Genomic DNA, 13,402 nt, shown 5'->3' with positions numbered 1-13,402 from the left:
TGAAAACAAGTTTTACAGCTACCTGTTCATACCTTTCCTGAGAGAGCTTCTCTTTATACTGTAGTTGGGTTATGCAAAATTTAAGTATCCTCTTCCCTCCCAAGGTCAGTGGGGTCAATATTATACTTTATGACAGGGTTCGAAGTTTGTCTATGTGTTAGAATTGGCAGAATTGTGATTAGAGATTGGTGATGGAAGATGCAGTTTGCTCTCTGTGTCTCTTAAACATGTCTATTAAGGATAGGTAGCTCACTCGTAGAAATATGCACCATGATATGAATTCACTTATATCATTTGTACTGGTGGACATATGGTATCGTATGTCACATCATCACATCAGTGCACAGTGAGTTTCGGTGCAGCTGAATGTGAAAGCCCCCTGTGTGAGACGCAGGTGGTAGAATCGAAAAAGACACTGAACGACAGAAGTGCCCAGCTCTACCCACCCAGGCCTAGCTTACAACCCACCAATGTGTTTACTGTTAGAACGCAGCAGGAATCAAGCCTGTGGTGTAAAGGTGGAAATTACAAATCAATAGGTTGATTCGAATTCACTTAAAGATTCATAGTCCCTGCTGGGACGTTAATTCCCTTTCTATCTAAGCACTATGAATGCATTCATTCACTGCCCTAAGCCACTTATTTGGTCAATGACAATGATGATTCAGTATAGTCAGTTCACTTTGAAGATGTGGTGTTCAAGATCCACACTCAACACTCCGCCACGCTGTTCTGGTAGTTCTGTGGATCACTACTTGATATGAGAGAATTGCTTTCGTTGTGTTGTCCTGCTGTAAATCCAATATTTACTTTTAGGAGTCTGTCTGTAGATACTTGATTCTGTAAGCTAGTCTCTTTCTGCTATGCAGGTTGTATTCAGTTTGTTTTTGCCAATGAAAGGAGCTCAGACTCAACCAAACAGCAGGACAATAAGATATGAATTCTGCACTGTAAAGGACCATTTCACATTACATTGAATGTTTTTTTTTTTTTCAATATTGCCATAAAAATGTTAAAAATTAATATCAGACAGGCTTAAGATAAGAAATGTTCAACCATTTAGTAAAGTACAGGAGCAATTGTGGTCATACTTAGTTTTTTCAGATGTCAACACTGACTGATGGCTCAGTCTGAAAACACTGCCTGTGTGTGAAAATGACATGCATCCACTCTAGCAATTTTGGGATTTTTTTTTTGTAAACGTAATCCACACTGAAACACCAAAGCAACATAAGTCTCATCCTCTTCGTCCCCTGCGGCTGTATGTCACAGGTATCACATGGTGAGGAGTGGGACAGACAGAGCTCGGTCACTCTGCTCAGTCTCAGCTGGACAAACCTCCACTCTGTCCTCTCCTGTGACCGACCTGTGTCAGACCATGTCCCCACTCATTTTTCTGTCCATATTGAAAGAGACTACTTTTTCATTACTTGAAAATTAAGCTTTTCATAAATGCTTTTCAGACAGGATAAATACAAATATACTGCTCAGGGAAAACAGCTTTTAGGAAACAATGCCACATCCTGCGCTGATACAATCAGGGTTTTTATTTTATTTTTTTTATGGCACTTAAGTCAGGAAACCAACAGTCTCTGTCGTCCACACCCTAAAAGCTATGGGTGTGGCACATTTTTCCTGTGAAATAAAAACATGACTGTACCTCCAGCACTGGTAGAAAACAACATCATTTTATCCAGAAGCTGAATTATAACAGTTTCCTTGTTAATATGATTAATTCCATACAATAAACAAATAAATCCATGATCAGTTCCACCATCAGTTCTTGACAATTGTTTTTTCATTTGCCACATTATAGTAAATCAAGTGATGCCGGACTCACACCCCAGTCTTCATTATCAACTTTAAATGAAGCCAAAAATTTGAATTTCTTAGTACCACTCGTTAATGAGGTATAATCTTCCACCTCACTTTATACGTGTTTAAAACAGCTTGATTAAATAAGATTCTGACTGTATTGTTTTTACATCAACAGTTATAAAATGGTTGATGAATGAATGGATTGTGATTTGGATGTTCCACAGCCCTTTTCATAGTTTAGTGGTTAAACGGTGCTCATCAACACGTACATGCAACCATGGCAAACCAAACAAAATGAAAGCTATTATGAAAAATTTAATAAATCTTTTATTAGATTATAATCTAAAAAATTACATGTCAAATTCACAAGTCAAAACATGGAGCTGTTGGCTGATCATCACCATGAGATCACTACAATATATAATATGTGTGACCACAGCAACAAAATGAAAACAGTTGGGATAACATTGGAGGTGTCCTATGTTTGGGTTTTACAATCTTGCTCAGACAAAACAACTCTGCTCCAGCTGGCACAATCAAAAAAAAAAAAGTTTTTAGGAATGATGGAATTGTTTATTTTAACTTCTTCCAAGTGTTTTTATAAGCAACAGTATTTGAAAGCTTGTGGTTTATGATTTCAGAAGTGCTGCCTGAAAAAATGTAGACCTTTATATAACAGCAGTGATGCACAATTCATGATATTATTTTCTTAGTTGTAAAATATTAACCACTCATTTCTTGTGCATGTTTTTCACTGTTTGCAAGAGTCTCTCCTGGACACATGAAGGCGCCATTTCTATGCACAAGAGAAGCTGAATAAGAAGTTATTAATGGCTGATGTTGTAAACCTTAAATTTAAAATAAGCTGCACTATCTTTGCCACGAGCTCTACATTCACTCGGATCTCAGGGTTGTTGTTTAACGAGTGGTGCAGAGAAGCAGGTCAGGGCGCAACGATTTCAGACTATTTATAGTTTTTGAAACAGCTCAAAAAATATGTCTTAAACCTGGCTTTTTTATCCAGCGATTCAAATACTCGCCTGCAGACAGAATTGGACACAAGTGCAGTTTTTTTAAAATTAATATCCCCCAAAGCCAACACGGGGTGCTCTCCGTTGCCCTGTGTGTGAGCTTCGCATCCTCGCATTTCCATTACGCACAGGAGAGCGCTCACATGCCTTCTGGACGAGCTCTCCTGGCAGAATGGAAGAGCCTCGGTGACTCATGAGGACCATGAGGACCAAACGGAGGACGGCGGTGAAACGCGAGCTCCCGCTCTCTCCATCACCTTCGACATGAACTTCTTCAATTTCCCTGCGTGCGTAAAGTGTATTCATTTTATATGTCACGGCTCGCGTCCTGCAACTGCTGCTCCAAAGGCGTGTGGAGTGTGGCTTCGTACCCTGAAGAAGTTCCAAGAGTCCCTCCAATAAATCCCTTTTTTGAATTTTTATTCTATGAATATTTATTATTATCATTATTATCATTTTCAAGTCAACACTGGAGTATCCTCAGCACAGCCGCTGCACCCTGAGGGGAGATGGATTTAGAGGTGAAGGATGTGAACGGGTCGAACTGTTTGTCCCGGAATGAGAGCGACGGCGGACTAAGCGCTTCTTCCAGTGGAGTGTCCACTGCGCTGGCCAGCGTGCTGATCTTCACCATAGTGGTAGACATCCTGGGCAATGTCCTCGTCATCCTGTCCGTGTACAGGAACAAAAAACTCAGGAATGCAGGTGAGAGATAAAGAAAAGATAAAATGTTGATTTTGAAACAGACCCATAGAGCAGAGATCTGTTTGTTTTTCGGCGATGTAAATAAATGATGGAGGGGTGTATGTGAAGTATGCCTGTTGGGAACAAGCAGATACTAACAATAAAGCTGGGAAAGTTATTATTATTGTTATTATTTTTATTTGATCCATTTTTTGTGAAAGAATTTCACAAAAAAAAACCCACTCAACTGGCTTTTTATTCATTTACATCTGGCCAACACCAAAAGGAAGAAATATTAGTCTCATTAAGCTTGTGTATATGGGGTGTCCTGCTTTCCCCTCTTCATTCATAACTAATTATGTAATATAACGTGTGACCTCTGCTGTTTGGTAATCAGGCTTCTGTCTAAAGTGAGCTTCCAGTCTCAGTTTGATGGAGTTTCCACAGCCTTGCCTGTCTGCCTTCATATCTCTTCATAAATAATAACACCCTCTTCCCTCCATCCGGCTTTATCCTTGGTTTCTCCCTCCCAGATAAATAGCATCCCTCCTTCTATCAGGACCTGTAGTGTGCCATGAGCTGCCAAGGTGAGAGAAGCTGTTGTGTAGCTTCTATGTCCTTTTTGTGCAGGTGTCAAACACAACCTTATATTTTGTTGTTACATGTGATGTGTCCTGACAGCAGGGTGGAGGCGAAGAAGATATTTATTACGATCACTTTGATGTCATCTTTCTTTCCTGGCAAATATGCATTCAATTGCCCCCTTTCCTCTCTAGACTTCAGCTGTGTCAAATGGTCACCAATGCAGTTTTTTTCATGTCCAGTGCCTTGTAATGTACAATGTTTTCTAAAGTCTGTTCTCATGAACTAATAAGGGAATATACAAAAATACAAAAATTATTTGGGAAGGGGCCATGGACTTGTTACTAATGTAAAGCAGTTGATTCTCCTGCCCACAATATCAATTTCTGAGAAACACAGACTTGGATCCTTTTATTAATCAATGATTGAATGTAACCCTCCAAACAGCATGTCATCTTTATAAACGTTCTTTTGTAAGTTCCAATGTGTGCGTTAGTGTCTCTTATGAAAATGATTCCATTAACACATTAAAGTCAGTTCATGTAACTTTTCGAAGGAGAAATATGACAGTATTCCTTTTACAAATGAAAAGTTGATGGCACTCAGTAGAGCGCAAATCTCTGCCAAGGCCAAATAATCCTACACATGTCTGTCAGATCCAGATTGTAAAAACTCCTAGATCTCAACACCATAAATATGTCTTTTTATTACATCAAGATCCCTACATTATTGCTTGAGAAGTTGGCAAAAGTCTTGAGAAACACCTCATCCAACAGTGTTTAAGAAAGTGAAAAATTGATTAACCGGATCGGCACAGAAACTAAATGGGTTCTTCCCTGGCTCACGCCTCATCCTTCCCTCCAAATCTGGTGCCAATCAGTTCAGTACTTTTTGCATAATTCTGCTGACATACAAACAGATGCGGGTGAAAACACAACCTCCCTGGCAGATGTAATAAAATGCTACCGTGCTCTGTGTTTTGCTGTTTTGTTCTGGTATGACCAGCAGCTTTTGCTGGCTACTGTTAGAAAACATTAGCAAACTATCAATGCTAAACTGAGTCTATTCACTAAATGTTTAGCGCTTTTCTTCTTCTGTTATATATGTCACACGTCACAAGTAAAACAAGCAGTGAACATACTGCAGTGTAGTGTAACTCTAAGATTAAAAATGCTTCTTTTATTTATTAATACTTGAGTGAGTTGTACCAATTTAAGGCTGTTATATTCTAAAGAAAACAACATTTTTTAAATATCTTTTTTTTAAAAAACAAAAAAAACAGAAGGATCAGCTCCCCTTCCCACCATAATAACTTCCATACAATCCCGAAAAATAAATGCATATGCAAATCCTTGTACCTAGCAGGTCCAGGGTTAAAAATAAAGTCAGGAAAGTCCTCTGCTGAGGCAAAAGACTAAACTCGGCGATCACAACATGATGCTAATGAGAACATGAGGAATTAGGCAGCAGGATTAGGTCAGCCAGTGTTTGGAATAATGAGTTTTTAATTACAATTTCAAATACATTACATAACACTTCCACTGTTCTCCCATTTACACCAGCCAAAAGCAGTTTGGCAAGAAGTTTAGAAGCCTGAAGGATAATTTGATTATCTGGTTTGCAAAAAAAAAAAATGACAGTTGACTGGTCTCAAACAAAAGGTTCAAAAGTCTTCCTCTCGCTGGTGGACTGTGGACACTGCACTGATTGCAGATCTCATGTCATTTTTCTCCTGCTCTAATTGGACTTTCTGGCAGATCCAGTCACACGAGAGTCCTCAGCAGCGTTGTGTCGATCCTCCACTAGAAGCTTAGAACCTCCCGTTCCATCTCATGCAATAATTCTGTGTCCTTCAGGGACTGAATTTGTTATTGCTGTTAGCCTATCAACAATCTCTTCTCTGTTCTTAACAAGCTATTTATAGATTTGGCTCACTTTGTATGAATGTTTAATTGTATAGAGTTTTCCGAGAGGAGAGCATGGACACAGCTGAAGAACAGTGAACAGCTGTGGAAAACCTGTCTGCCATAAAAAAATCAGTTTTATGTGATAGATGGGTGTTTTGTGAGGGGGGGGTAGTATAATCGAACTATAATTGTTGTAGTATAATACAACAACATCCTCTGGGTGTGATTTATGACTTACAGTTGGTAAAGACTAACTCAGACATATATTTTTGCAGAATCTGGCGTGTCAGACATACAGCTGAAAACAAAATCCCATCTCCTCTGTCCATTACACACTATTCTAACTGCTGGTTTGCTACCTCACACACAGCAGCAGGACCCTTCCGCTCTGCTTAACTTCAACACACTCGCCTTGCACGTTGCCTCATATATCCCTCCGCTATCCACCCAAAAAAAAAACCCAAAAAAACAAAAAAAAAAAACATGTGTGCACATTTATAAAAAATGCTGGTGCATCTTAGTGACAATACATTTGTTGCCTGATATCTTCATATATTTTTGGGGAGAATTGAAGACCCATATGTTCCATCTGCACAGGTTTGTAGGTTCTATCACGCGTGCAAATGTAATAGGATCTATCCAGCGAGTCTTCAAAGGGTAGAGCATGGCACTGCAGGACTGCCAATGGGGTGTTAACACTAGAGTTTTCCACTGGGGGTTAACCATACTAAAAATACACTAACAAAATGCACTCATGAGAAAAAGAGAGAGGAGGGGGCAGAAAAAGAATAGAATGAAGTGGAACAGATGGAGGAAAGAATGAAATAATGAGCCTGTGTGTGTGTGTGTGTGTGTGTGTGTGTGTGTGTGTGTGTGTGTGTGTGTGTATGTGCAGCTTGCACCTCGACGTCAGGAGCTGGGGGGTCATGGGGGTGTGTAAGGTTGAGGATGGGCATGAATTTTGTTAAATCATGCATCGCATCCAGTCACTCTCCAGTCATGAATAAAACCTAGAAACTGGAGTGTCCAGAGGGGGGTTAATTGAGTCAGTGGACTTGGTGAGTCAAACCAGAATCCGATTTAAATTGACAGCGCAGATCCACGGGGAATATCACTTAGCACACTACATTAAACATGTCGTCTTTTCCTGACAATAAAATAGCGGATGACATTTAGTCTGCTCGTGTGGGAGGTGTGGAGGTAGGACATTATCAGATTAGGATTATTGGAATAAACCACACCTGGATAAAGTAAATGTAACCTCAAGTGTGCAGTACTTCCAGTCTTTCGCTCCACTGTAGGAGGATGTTTTGTCCCTAATTCACCATCGTTCGTTCATTTCTGGGATTGCGGCTACAGAGTGAAACGCCGTCGCACCAGACGCTGCTTGTGTCCTGACGGTCTGATTTCTCCCAGGGCCAGTGAGTCTTATTTTCTCAGACATTGGGGGTCTGATTGGTAGATGGTCTCTGATGATGACGATGATGTTTTTGGCCGGGCTCATGCAGGCTGCATCACCAAAAGGCAGCTCCTGTCAGTTTAATGTTAAACTTCTTAGAAAAAAATTCTCTGGCCCCTTGAACACGAGTTCATGAAGTAGTCACTACTAATTCATCAGCGCTAATGCCCTTGCCGAAAGGTTACTCTTGCTTATTTATGATAACACGACTGACTCAGTCGAATGTAATCTAATTTGGGATATGCACTTGTAGTAATAAGCCTCGTGCCGCTGACATTCAGCCGGATTCAAGCGATGCCAGCCCTCCTACACATTTTTTATGAATTCATCTTTACTTCAAAGGTGTATAAATATAGCCGGGTGAATCAAAGCGTAGTATATCACGTTTCCAGCATGAGTGGTGGGATACAGATGGTGGGTTTGACAGAGGAACATAAGCCCTTGAGATTCACATGTGCACACAGCAATGCAAGTTGTCAGATTGAAAACCGACTCGGCCGGCAGGCTTTTGTTTTGTCTTTCGGTTTGTTTATCTCCTGCACTTCATTATGTACCTATTCCTGCTCCACCATGCCTCCTCTCTTATTTCCAAATTTGTTCTTTTTACTATTCAAAACTATTCAGCTGGAATGGAGCAAATGTGCCATAAATATGCCTACATTTTATACAGAGCCTATTTTAATACATATGCAGGTTGGTATAATGGAAGGGGAGGATGTGAGGCACTTTCTGTCTGACATATTTTTGAATATGCTGCATCCTGGTGTGTGCCGGATGATTCTGGTGACAAATATCCTGTTTCACTCAAGCAGAGCTGAATATTTCTCTGCTGTATGAGTTTTCATTCATGTTTCATCTGCCAAAAAAAAAAAAAAAATGTTGTATGTGACAGACAAAGAGAAAGAGATGCACTTGAAGTAATTCAGTGGGTGGTCGCTCAGCTCTCGAGTGGAAACTTTAAAGCAAGAATCAGTTGATTTCATTGCACTGGGCTGACAGTTTTTGTGAGAGAATACTGAAACATCACATAATTACAGAGACAGTGGTGTCACAGAAGTTAAAGGCTGCGTGTCAGCTGTCCCTGATGGCTTGTAACCAATAAGCATCCAGGTTAAACTCTATTCAACTCACACTTGATAAAAATAGCTCCCAAAGATGTCAGCGAGCAAGACTCTCTTCCTGTACGCGGGCCTGAGAGTATCTTCGTTGGTCGGCTGATTTACACTAAAACAATAATCAGACTGAGTGCTGTGAGTTTGGACGCGATGGGCATCAGGCCGGCCAAGTTGGTTAATTGAACGGTGAGAGGTAGTGGGTTGTCCAGTGTTTTAATAATGAATACCAGCAAAACACAAACTGTCATCTGGCCGCTTCACAGCAATCCTCTCAGCCTCTCAGTGTTTTAACGCTTACCTCATCCTGTTGGTGATAACTGGGGAGAGAGGGTTCAGCCAGAGAGATCGTGCCCTGTCCAGACAGCGCACATGATAACACCGAGCCGCATGATGTCAGCGAGGAATCAAACCTCTGCACAATGACAAATGCACACAGTGAGTACTGTGAGCATCACAAATACAATCTGACAGATTTGCCCACTGAGCTGACTCGCGGATGAGGAGCAAATGCTTTTATTTTTTTTTCTAGTCTCAGCAGGCTTGAGAGAAGGCCCGTGCTGTTTTAGTAACTTGAAATAAATTGATTCCCTGTGAATACCTGAGCCAGGTCTGTGGAAAAATGTGAAACCAACATCTTCTGAAATTAAAAGAAAATATCAGAGAAGACTTTGTTATTTTCTTTACCACAGTAAATGAATCAAGTTAGGCAAGTAGACTAAAATTAGGCCCGTTGCTAAACAACATACTGTAGCTGTGTGGTCCCGGGGGTGCAGGGATTGTAACAAGGCTTTGAACGCTGAGGATTGATGGCCAACATGTGTTTTAAATCCACTCCCGTCATATCTGCCAATCAACGCTGTTGTTTCAGCTGTTGTCTGAGCAAGTGAGAGCCTCATGCCTGCACATTTCAACTTCAGGAGGTGGTTTATGTTAAATTCACCCTGGAATCACCCCAACGTCTGACACAAAATGTTGTGGAAATGAGGCACATTATATATAATCCTTCACAGATTATTTATTCTAACCAGTGATGTAATGGTGCCAGAGAAACTGGCTGTAAAATGAGCAGTAAGACGAGCAGTGGGGAGTCATATATTAAGATTTTTATTGTGCAGCTTTATTCAGATGTTACTTCTCACTATCATGTTTTATTGCTAAAAAGCTGGGTAAAGTTAAACGGCAGCAAACTCTGGACAGAATCTCCACTTCGTCACACCTCAACCTTTACTCCGAAAATGTGCAGCTCGCACTCACAATAGAGCCTCTATTGCACAGCGTCTACTCAAAATGTTTGTGAAGCTCATTCTCCTTTTTGTGAAACACTAGTTCAGCTGCATTATGGCTCCAGTGTATGTTCTTCTTATCTGACACAGCATTACATCTTGATTTATTGTTTTATTCTCCCCCTCCCCAGAACAGCTGCACTGTTACAATATCAGACGTCATTTTCAATGATTCATGTCTTCTGAGGAGATCCAGTGTCACACTACCATCAGCTAGGACCTCCGGAGGACAGGAACTTGTTTGGATGTAATCAGACGTTATAATTTCCCATGTCTTGGTTTTTATGTGCTTCAACTTTGTGTTCAGCTGTCTGATGCCAGGGGCGAAGAAGCTTTGAAACAAGAACCGCTTGATATAAGCATTTTATTGCGATGGACTGACAGAAATAAAAAAAGCACTGTTCTTACAATTATTCTGTTGTATCCTTGACTAAATATGTTGGTGTATGTAGAAAAGACTAAGCAGCCCACAACCATGCTGCTGCTCTGTGAGGCTGCAGTTATATACACAGCGCATATCATGGGAATACTTGTTAAAATATTTCACTCAAAACCATTCATATGAACCTCATGGTAGCGCTAAAGGGAACGTCAGAGGATCACCAAAGTCAGTGGGACTCATCCCCTGGGCGCCATGGATATATGTACCAAATTCCGTGGTAATCCATCCATCCATCCAGCTGTTGAGATCTTTCAGTCTGGGCCAAAGTGGTGGATTGGCACCACTACTATGGCTAAACATGTTGGTTTTAAAACCGGTTACCATGAAAAGAAAAGGGGTTGTGACATGGAGAGCTGTGACAATACAACACTCGCCTGGATCCAGATTAGTGCAGTGGAGAGTACATCTTAAAAGCCTCACCAAAATGAACCCAGTGAAGGGGCAGAGGGCACAATGAAGTTGCTCTTTTATGATCATACCTCCAGTGACCCAGTTTATTTTAAGAAATTTAACCCAGAGCGGTAGAGCTGTATGCTTTAATTATACACCAGTCTGGGACACGTTTTTGTCTGTTGTCTAAACCTCTTCTGTTTCTCCAGGCAACATCTTCGTGGTGAGTTTGTCCGTAGCAGACCTGGTGGTGGCATTGTACCCCTACCCTCTGGTCCTGACAGCCATCTTCCACAATGACTGGACCATGGGTGACCTGCACTGCCAAGCCAGCGGCTTCATCATGGGCCTCAGCGTCATCGGCTCCATCTTCAACATCACGGCAATCGCCATCAACCGCTACTGCTACATCTGCCACAGCCTCCACTACGACCGTCTGTACAGCCTGAGGAACACCTGCTGCTACCTGGGCCTCACCTGGCTGCTCACTGCCCTCGCCACAGTGCCCAACTTCTTTGTCGGCTCGCTACAGTACGACCCCCGCATCTACTCCTGCACCTTCGCCCAGACGGTCAGCTCGTACTACACCATCTCTGTGGTGATCATTCACTTCCTGATCCCGCTGCTGGTGGTGTCTTACTGCTACATGAGGATATGGGTGCTGGTGATTCAAGTGAAACATCGGGTTAAACCAGAACAAAGGACCAAACTGAAACCGAGTGATGTGCGGAACTTCCTGACTATGTTTATGGTGTTTGTGTTGTTCGCAGTATGCTGGGCTCCACTAAACCTCATAGGCCTGGCCGTAGCTATAAACCCTGTGAAGGTTGCACCCAACATCCCAGAGTGGCTCTTCGTCTCAAGCTATTTTATGGCGTATTTCAACAGCTGCCTCAACGCCATCATATATGGGCTTCTAAACCAAAACTTCCGCAAAGAGTACAAGACGATCCTCCTCGCTCTTTGCGTCCCGCGTTTGCTCCTCATGGAGACATCCAGGTGTGCCACAGAGGGACTGAAGAGTAAGCCCTCGCCGGCTGCAACAAACAACAATGTAGCAGAGATAAATGTATAAAGCATCTGCTTAAGATTAAGTGTTCCGGTGCATCAGTTGTGGTTGTGTGCCATGATTCACCAAGTGCCTTTTCACGAGATGTGTATCATGTAAAGAGATAAGCACGTTTGGAGAGGACACTGCTACCACACGTATCCCTTTCAGCCATGTCGTACACAAACCGTTTCCTCATGACGGGAGGAAATTGTATCACCAGTACATTGTGTTCCTAACTGATTAGCAAGCAAGACAGAAAGAGTTCAAACAACTAGTCAGTATTCACCACGGAGGACCAGGGAGGGGCGTCAGCTCATACTGTAAAGCCTATTTTTGGATGAGAGACTTCACTTTTCAAGCCACATCCCAGCATGTGTACATCACATGCACTGCCTGTTTGCTCAGTTCAATCATGAGTACATCAACAACATATTGAAAATGAAATAAATGAATTTTCTATCACCACGGTGTCATTGCGGTTTTAAATGCAACATTAATGATGGGAAAGCCTAAGGGTTTGTTTTTTCCCTTAGGTGAAATCCATAATCTAATTATAGATTTACACTGAAGCCCTTTCATTCAGTTCTCAGTCCAATTGTCAAAGAGTTAGGGCAATTATTTGGGTTTTTGTGATTGAGAATATTAAAAAATAGGCCGTGTGCCCATTAGGAAAACACATTTTAGCAGTAGTCTGGAGAAGTTTGAATCCTATAATTGATTCTCAGTGTATATGGATATCTAAGACCCCTTCTGTGTGGTGTGTATTAATTGACCGCTATGTTCCTTCACCCTCAGGCTTGTCTTCTGAGCAACGTTGCCCTCATAAAATACACTGGAAGATTGTGGAAGCTTTTGCTCTGGTTTCAGCTGGAGAAATTAGAAACAAGAACCAAAGCTATCATTTCAGAACTGGCTTTGTGTGCTCATGGACAACAGACAATTATTCTGGTAAACTTTTAACTGTTTCAACTACCACATGTCAACTACCAATTTAGTCTTAAAAAAGTTAAAAGCTCGGGGCGTTCCCTCTCTGACCCAGGATGATTTAGGGAATTATGAAAAGTGGGAGAACAGATGACAAAACACAAAGCAACTTTCTTGTTTATTAAATGCCCGGGGGACATGATACGCATCAGGAGCAGGAGATGTAATTTTGTGATAGTGCGAGTTTGCCCGCGCACATGTCACCCTAGCCGAAATGAGCTCTGACAGCCTCCCAGCGTAACTTCCACCCAGCAAACAAACTATGAGCGGTTCACCTCACAGGGAAGCTCCAAGATGTCAGTGTGACACATTCTTGACATGATGTACTGTTGCTGGAATATTAAAGACACTTCACATTCTCACTGTCTAATTGAAATGATTTATAAATACTCCCAGTATATTCCAGATATACTTTCAAATAAATTTTCAGACTTTTATATTCTGCTTTGCTTTGCTGAATCTAGAAGTCTGGATAAGCTGTCTGATGTCTAGTTAAATTAAAACCTCAGTGGATGACTATAGATGCAGGGATAGGACCCTGAATCCATGATGGATCTCGGATCAGCGCAGGGAGACTCCAGCTGTCTTGCAGAGTCAGGTGCCATCTATTTGCAGAGCTGCGAAATGCCACAAAACTGTTCAATTCTGCTTGCAGT

The 13,402-nt window shown here is 41.6% G+C and overlaps 1 protein-coding gene across 1 annotated transcript; it reads left to right on the top strand.

The window, feature by feature from the left end:
- Positions 1 to 2,901: 2,901 nt before the first annotated feature.
- On the top strand, positions 2,902 to 12,235 carry mtnr1c (melatonin receptor 1C). The gene is made up of 2 exons (XM_056383141.1): positions 2,902 to 3,554; positions 10,921 to 12,235. The coding sequence occupies exons 1-2, from the start codon at positions 3,359 to 3,361 to the stop codon at positions 11,784 to 11,786; spliced, it is 1,062 nt and encodes a 353-aa protein (XP_056239116.1). The 5' UTR covers positions 2,902 to 3,358; the 3' UTR covers positions 11,787 to 12,235.
- Positions 12,236 to 13,402: the final 1,167 nt, after the last annotated feature.

This window comes from Seriola aureovittata, chromosome 8, assembly GCF_021018895.1.
Source record: "Seriola aureovittata isolate HTS-2021-v1 ecotype China chromosome 8, ASM2101889v1, whole genome shotgun sequence".
In the NCBI taxonomy this organism is placed as follows: domain Eukaryota; kingdom Metazoa; phylum Chordata; class Actinopteri; order Carangiformes; family Carangidae; genus Seriola; species Seriola aureovittata.
The sequence above is the reverse complement of the archived record's forward strand: the minus strand, read 5'-3'. Positions and strand labels throughout refer to the sequence as shown.

Coding starts and splice junctions, on each gene's coding strand:
- mtnr1c (XM_056383141.1), top strand. CDS start 3,359: ATGGATTTAGAGGTGAAGGATGTGAACGGGTCGAACTGTTTGTCCCGG. Junction 3,555..10,920: donor CAAAAAACTCAGGAATGCAG/GTGAGAGATAAA, acceptor CTGTTTCTCCAG/GCAACATCTTCGTGGTGAGT.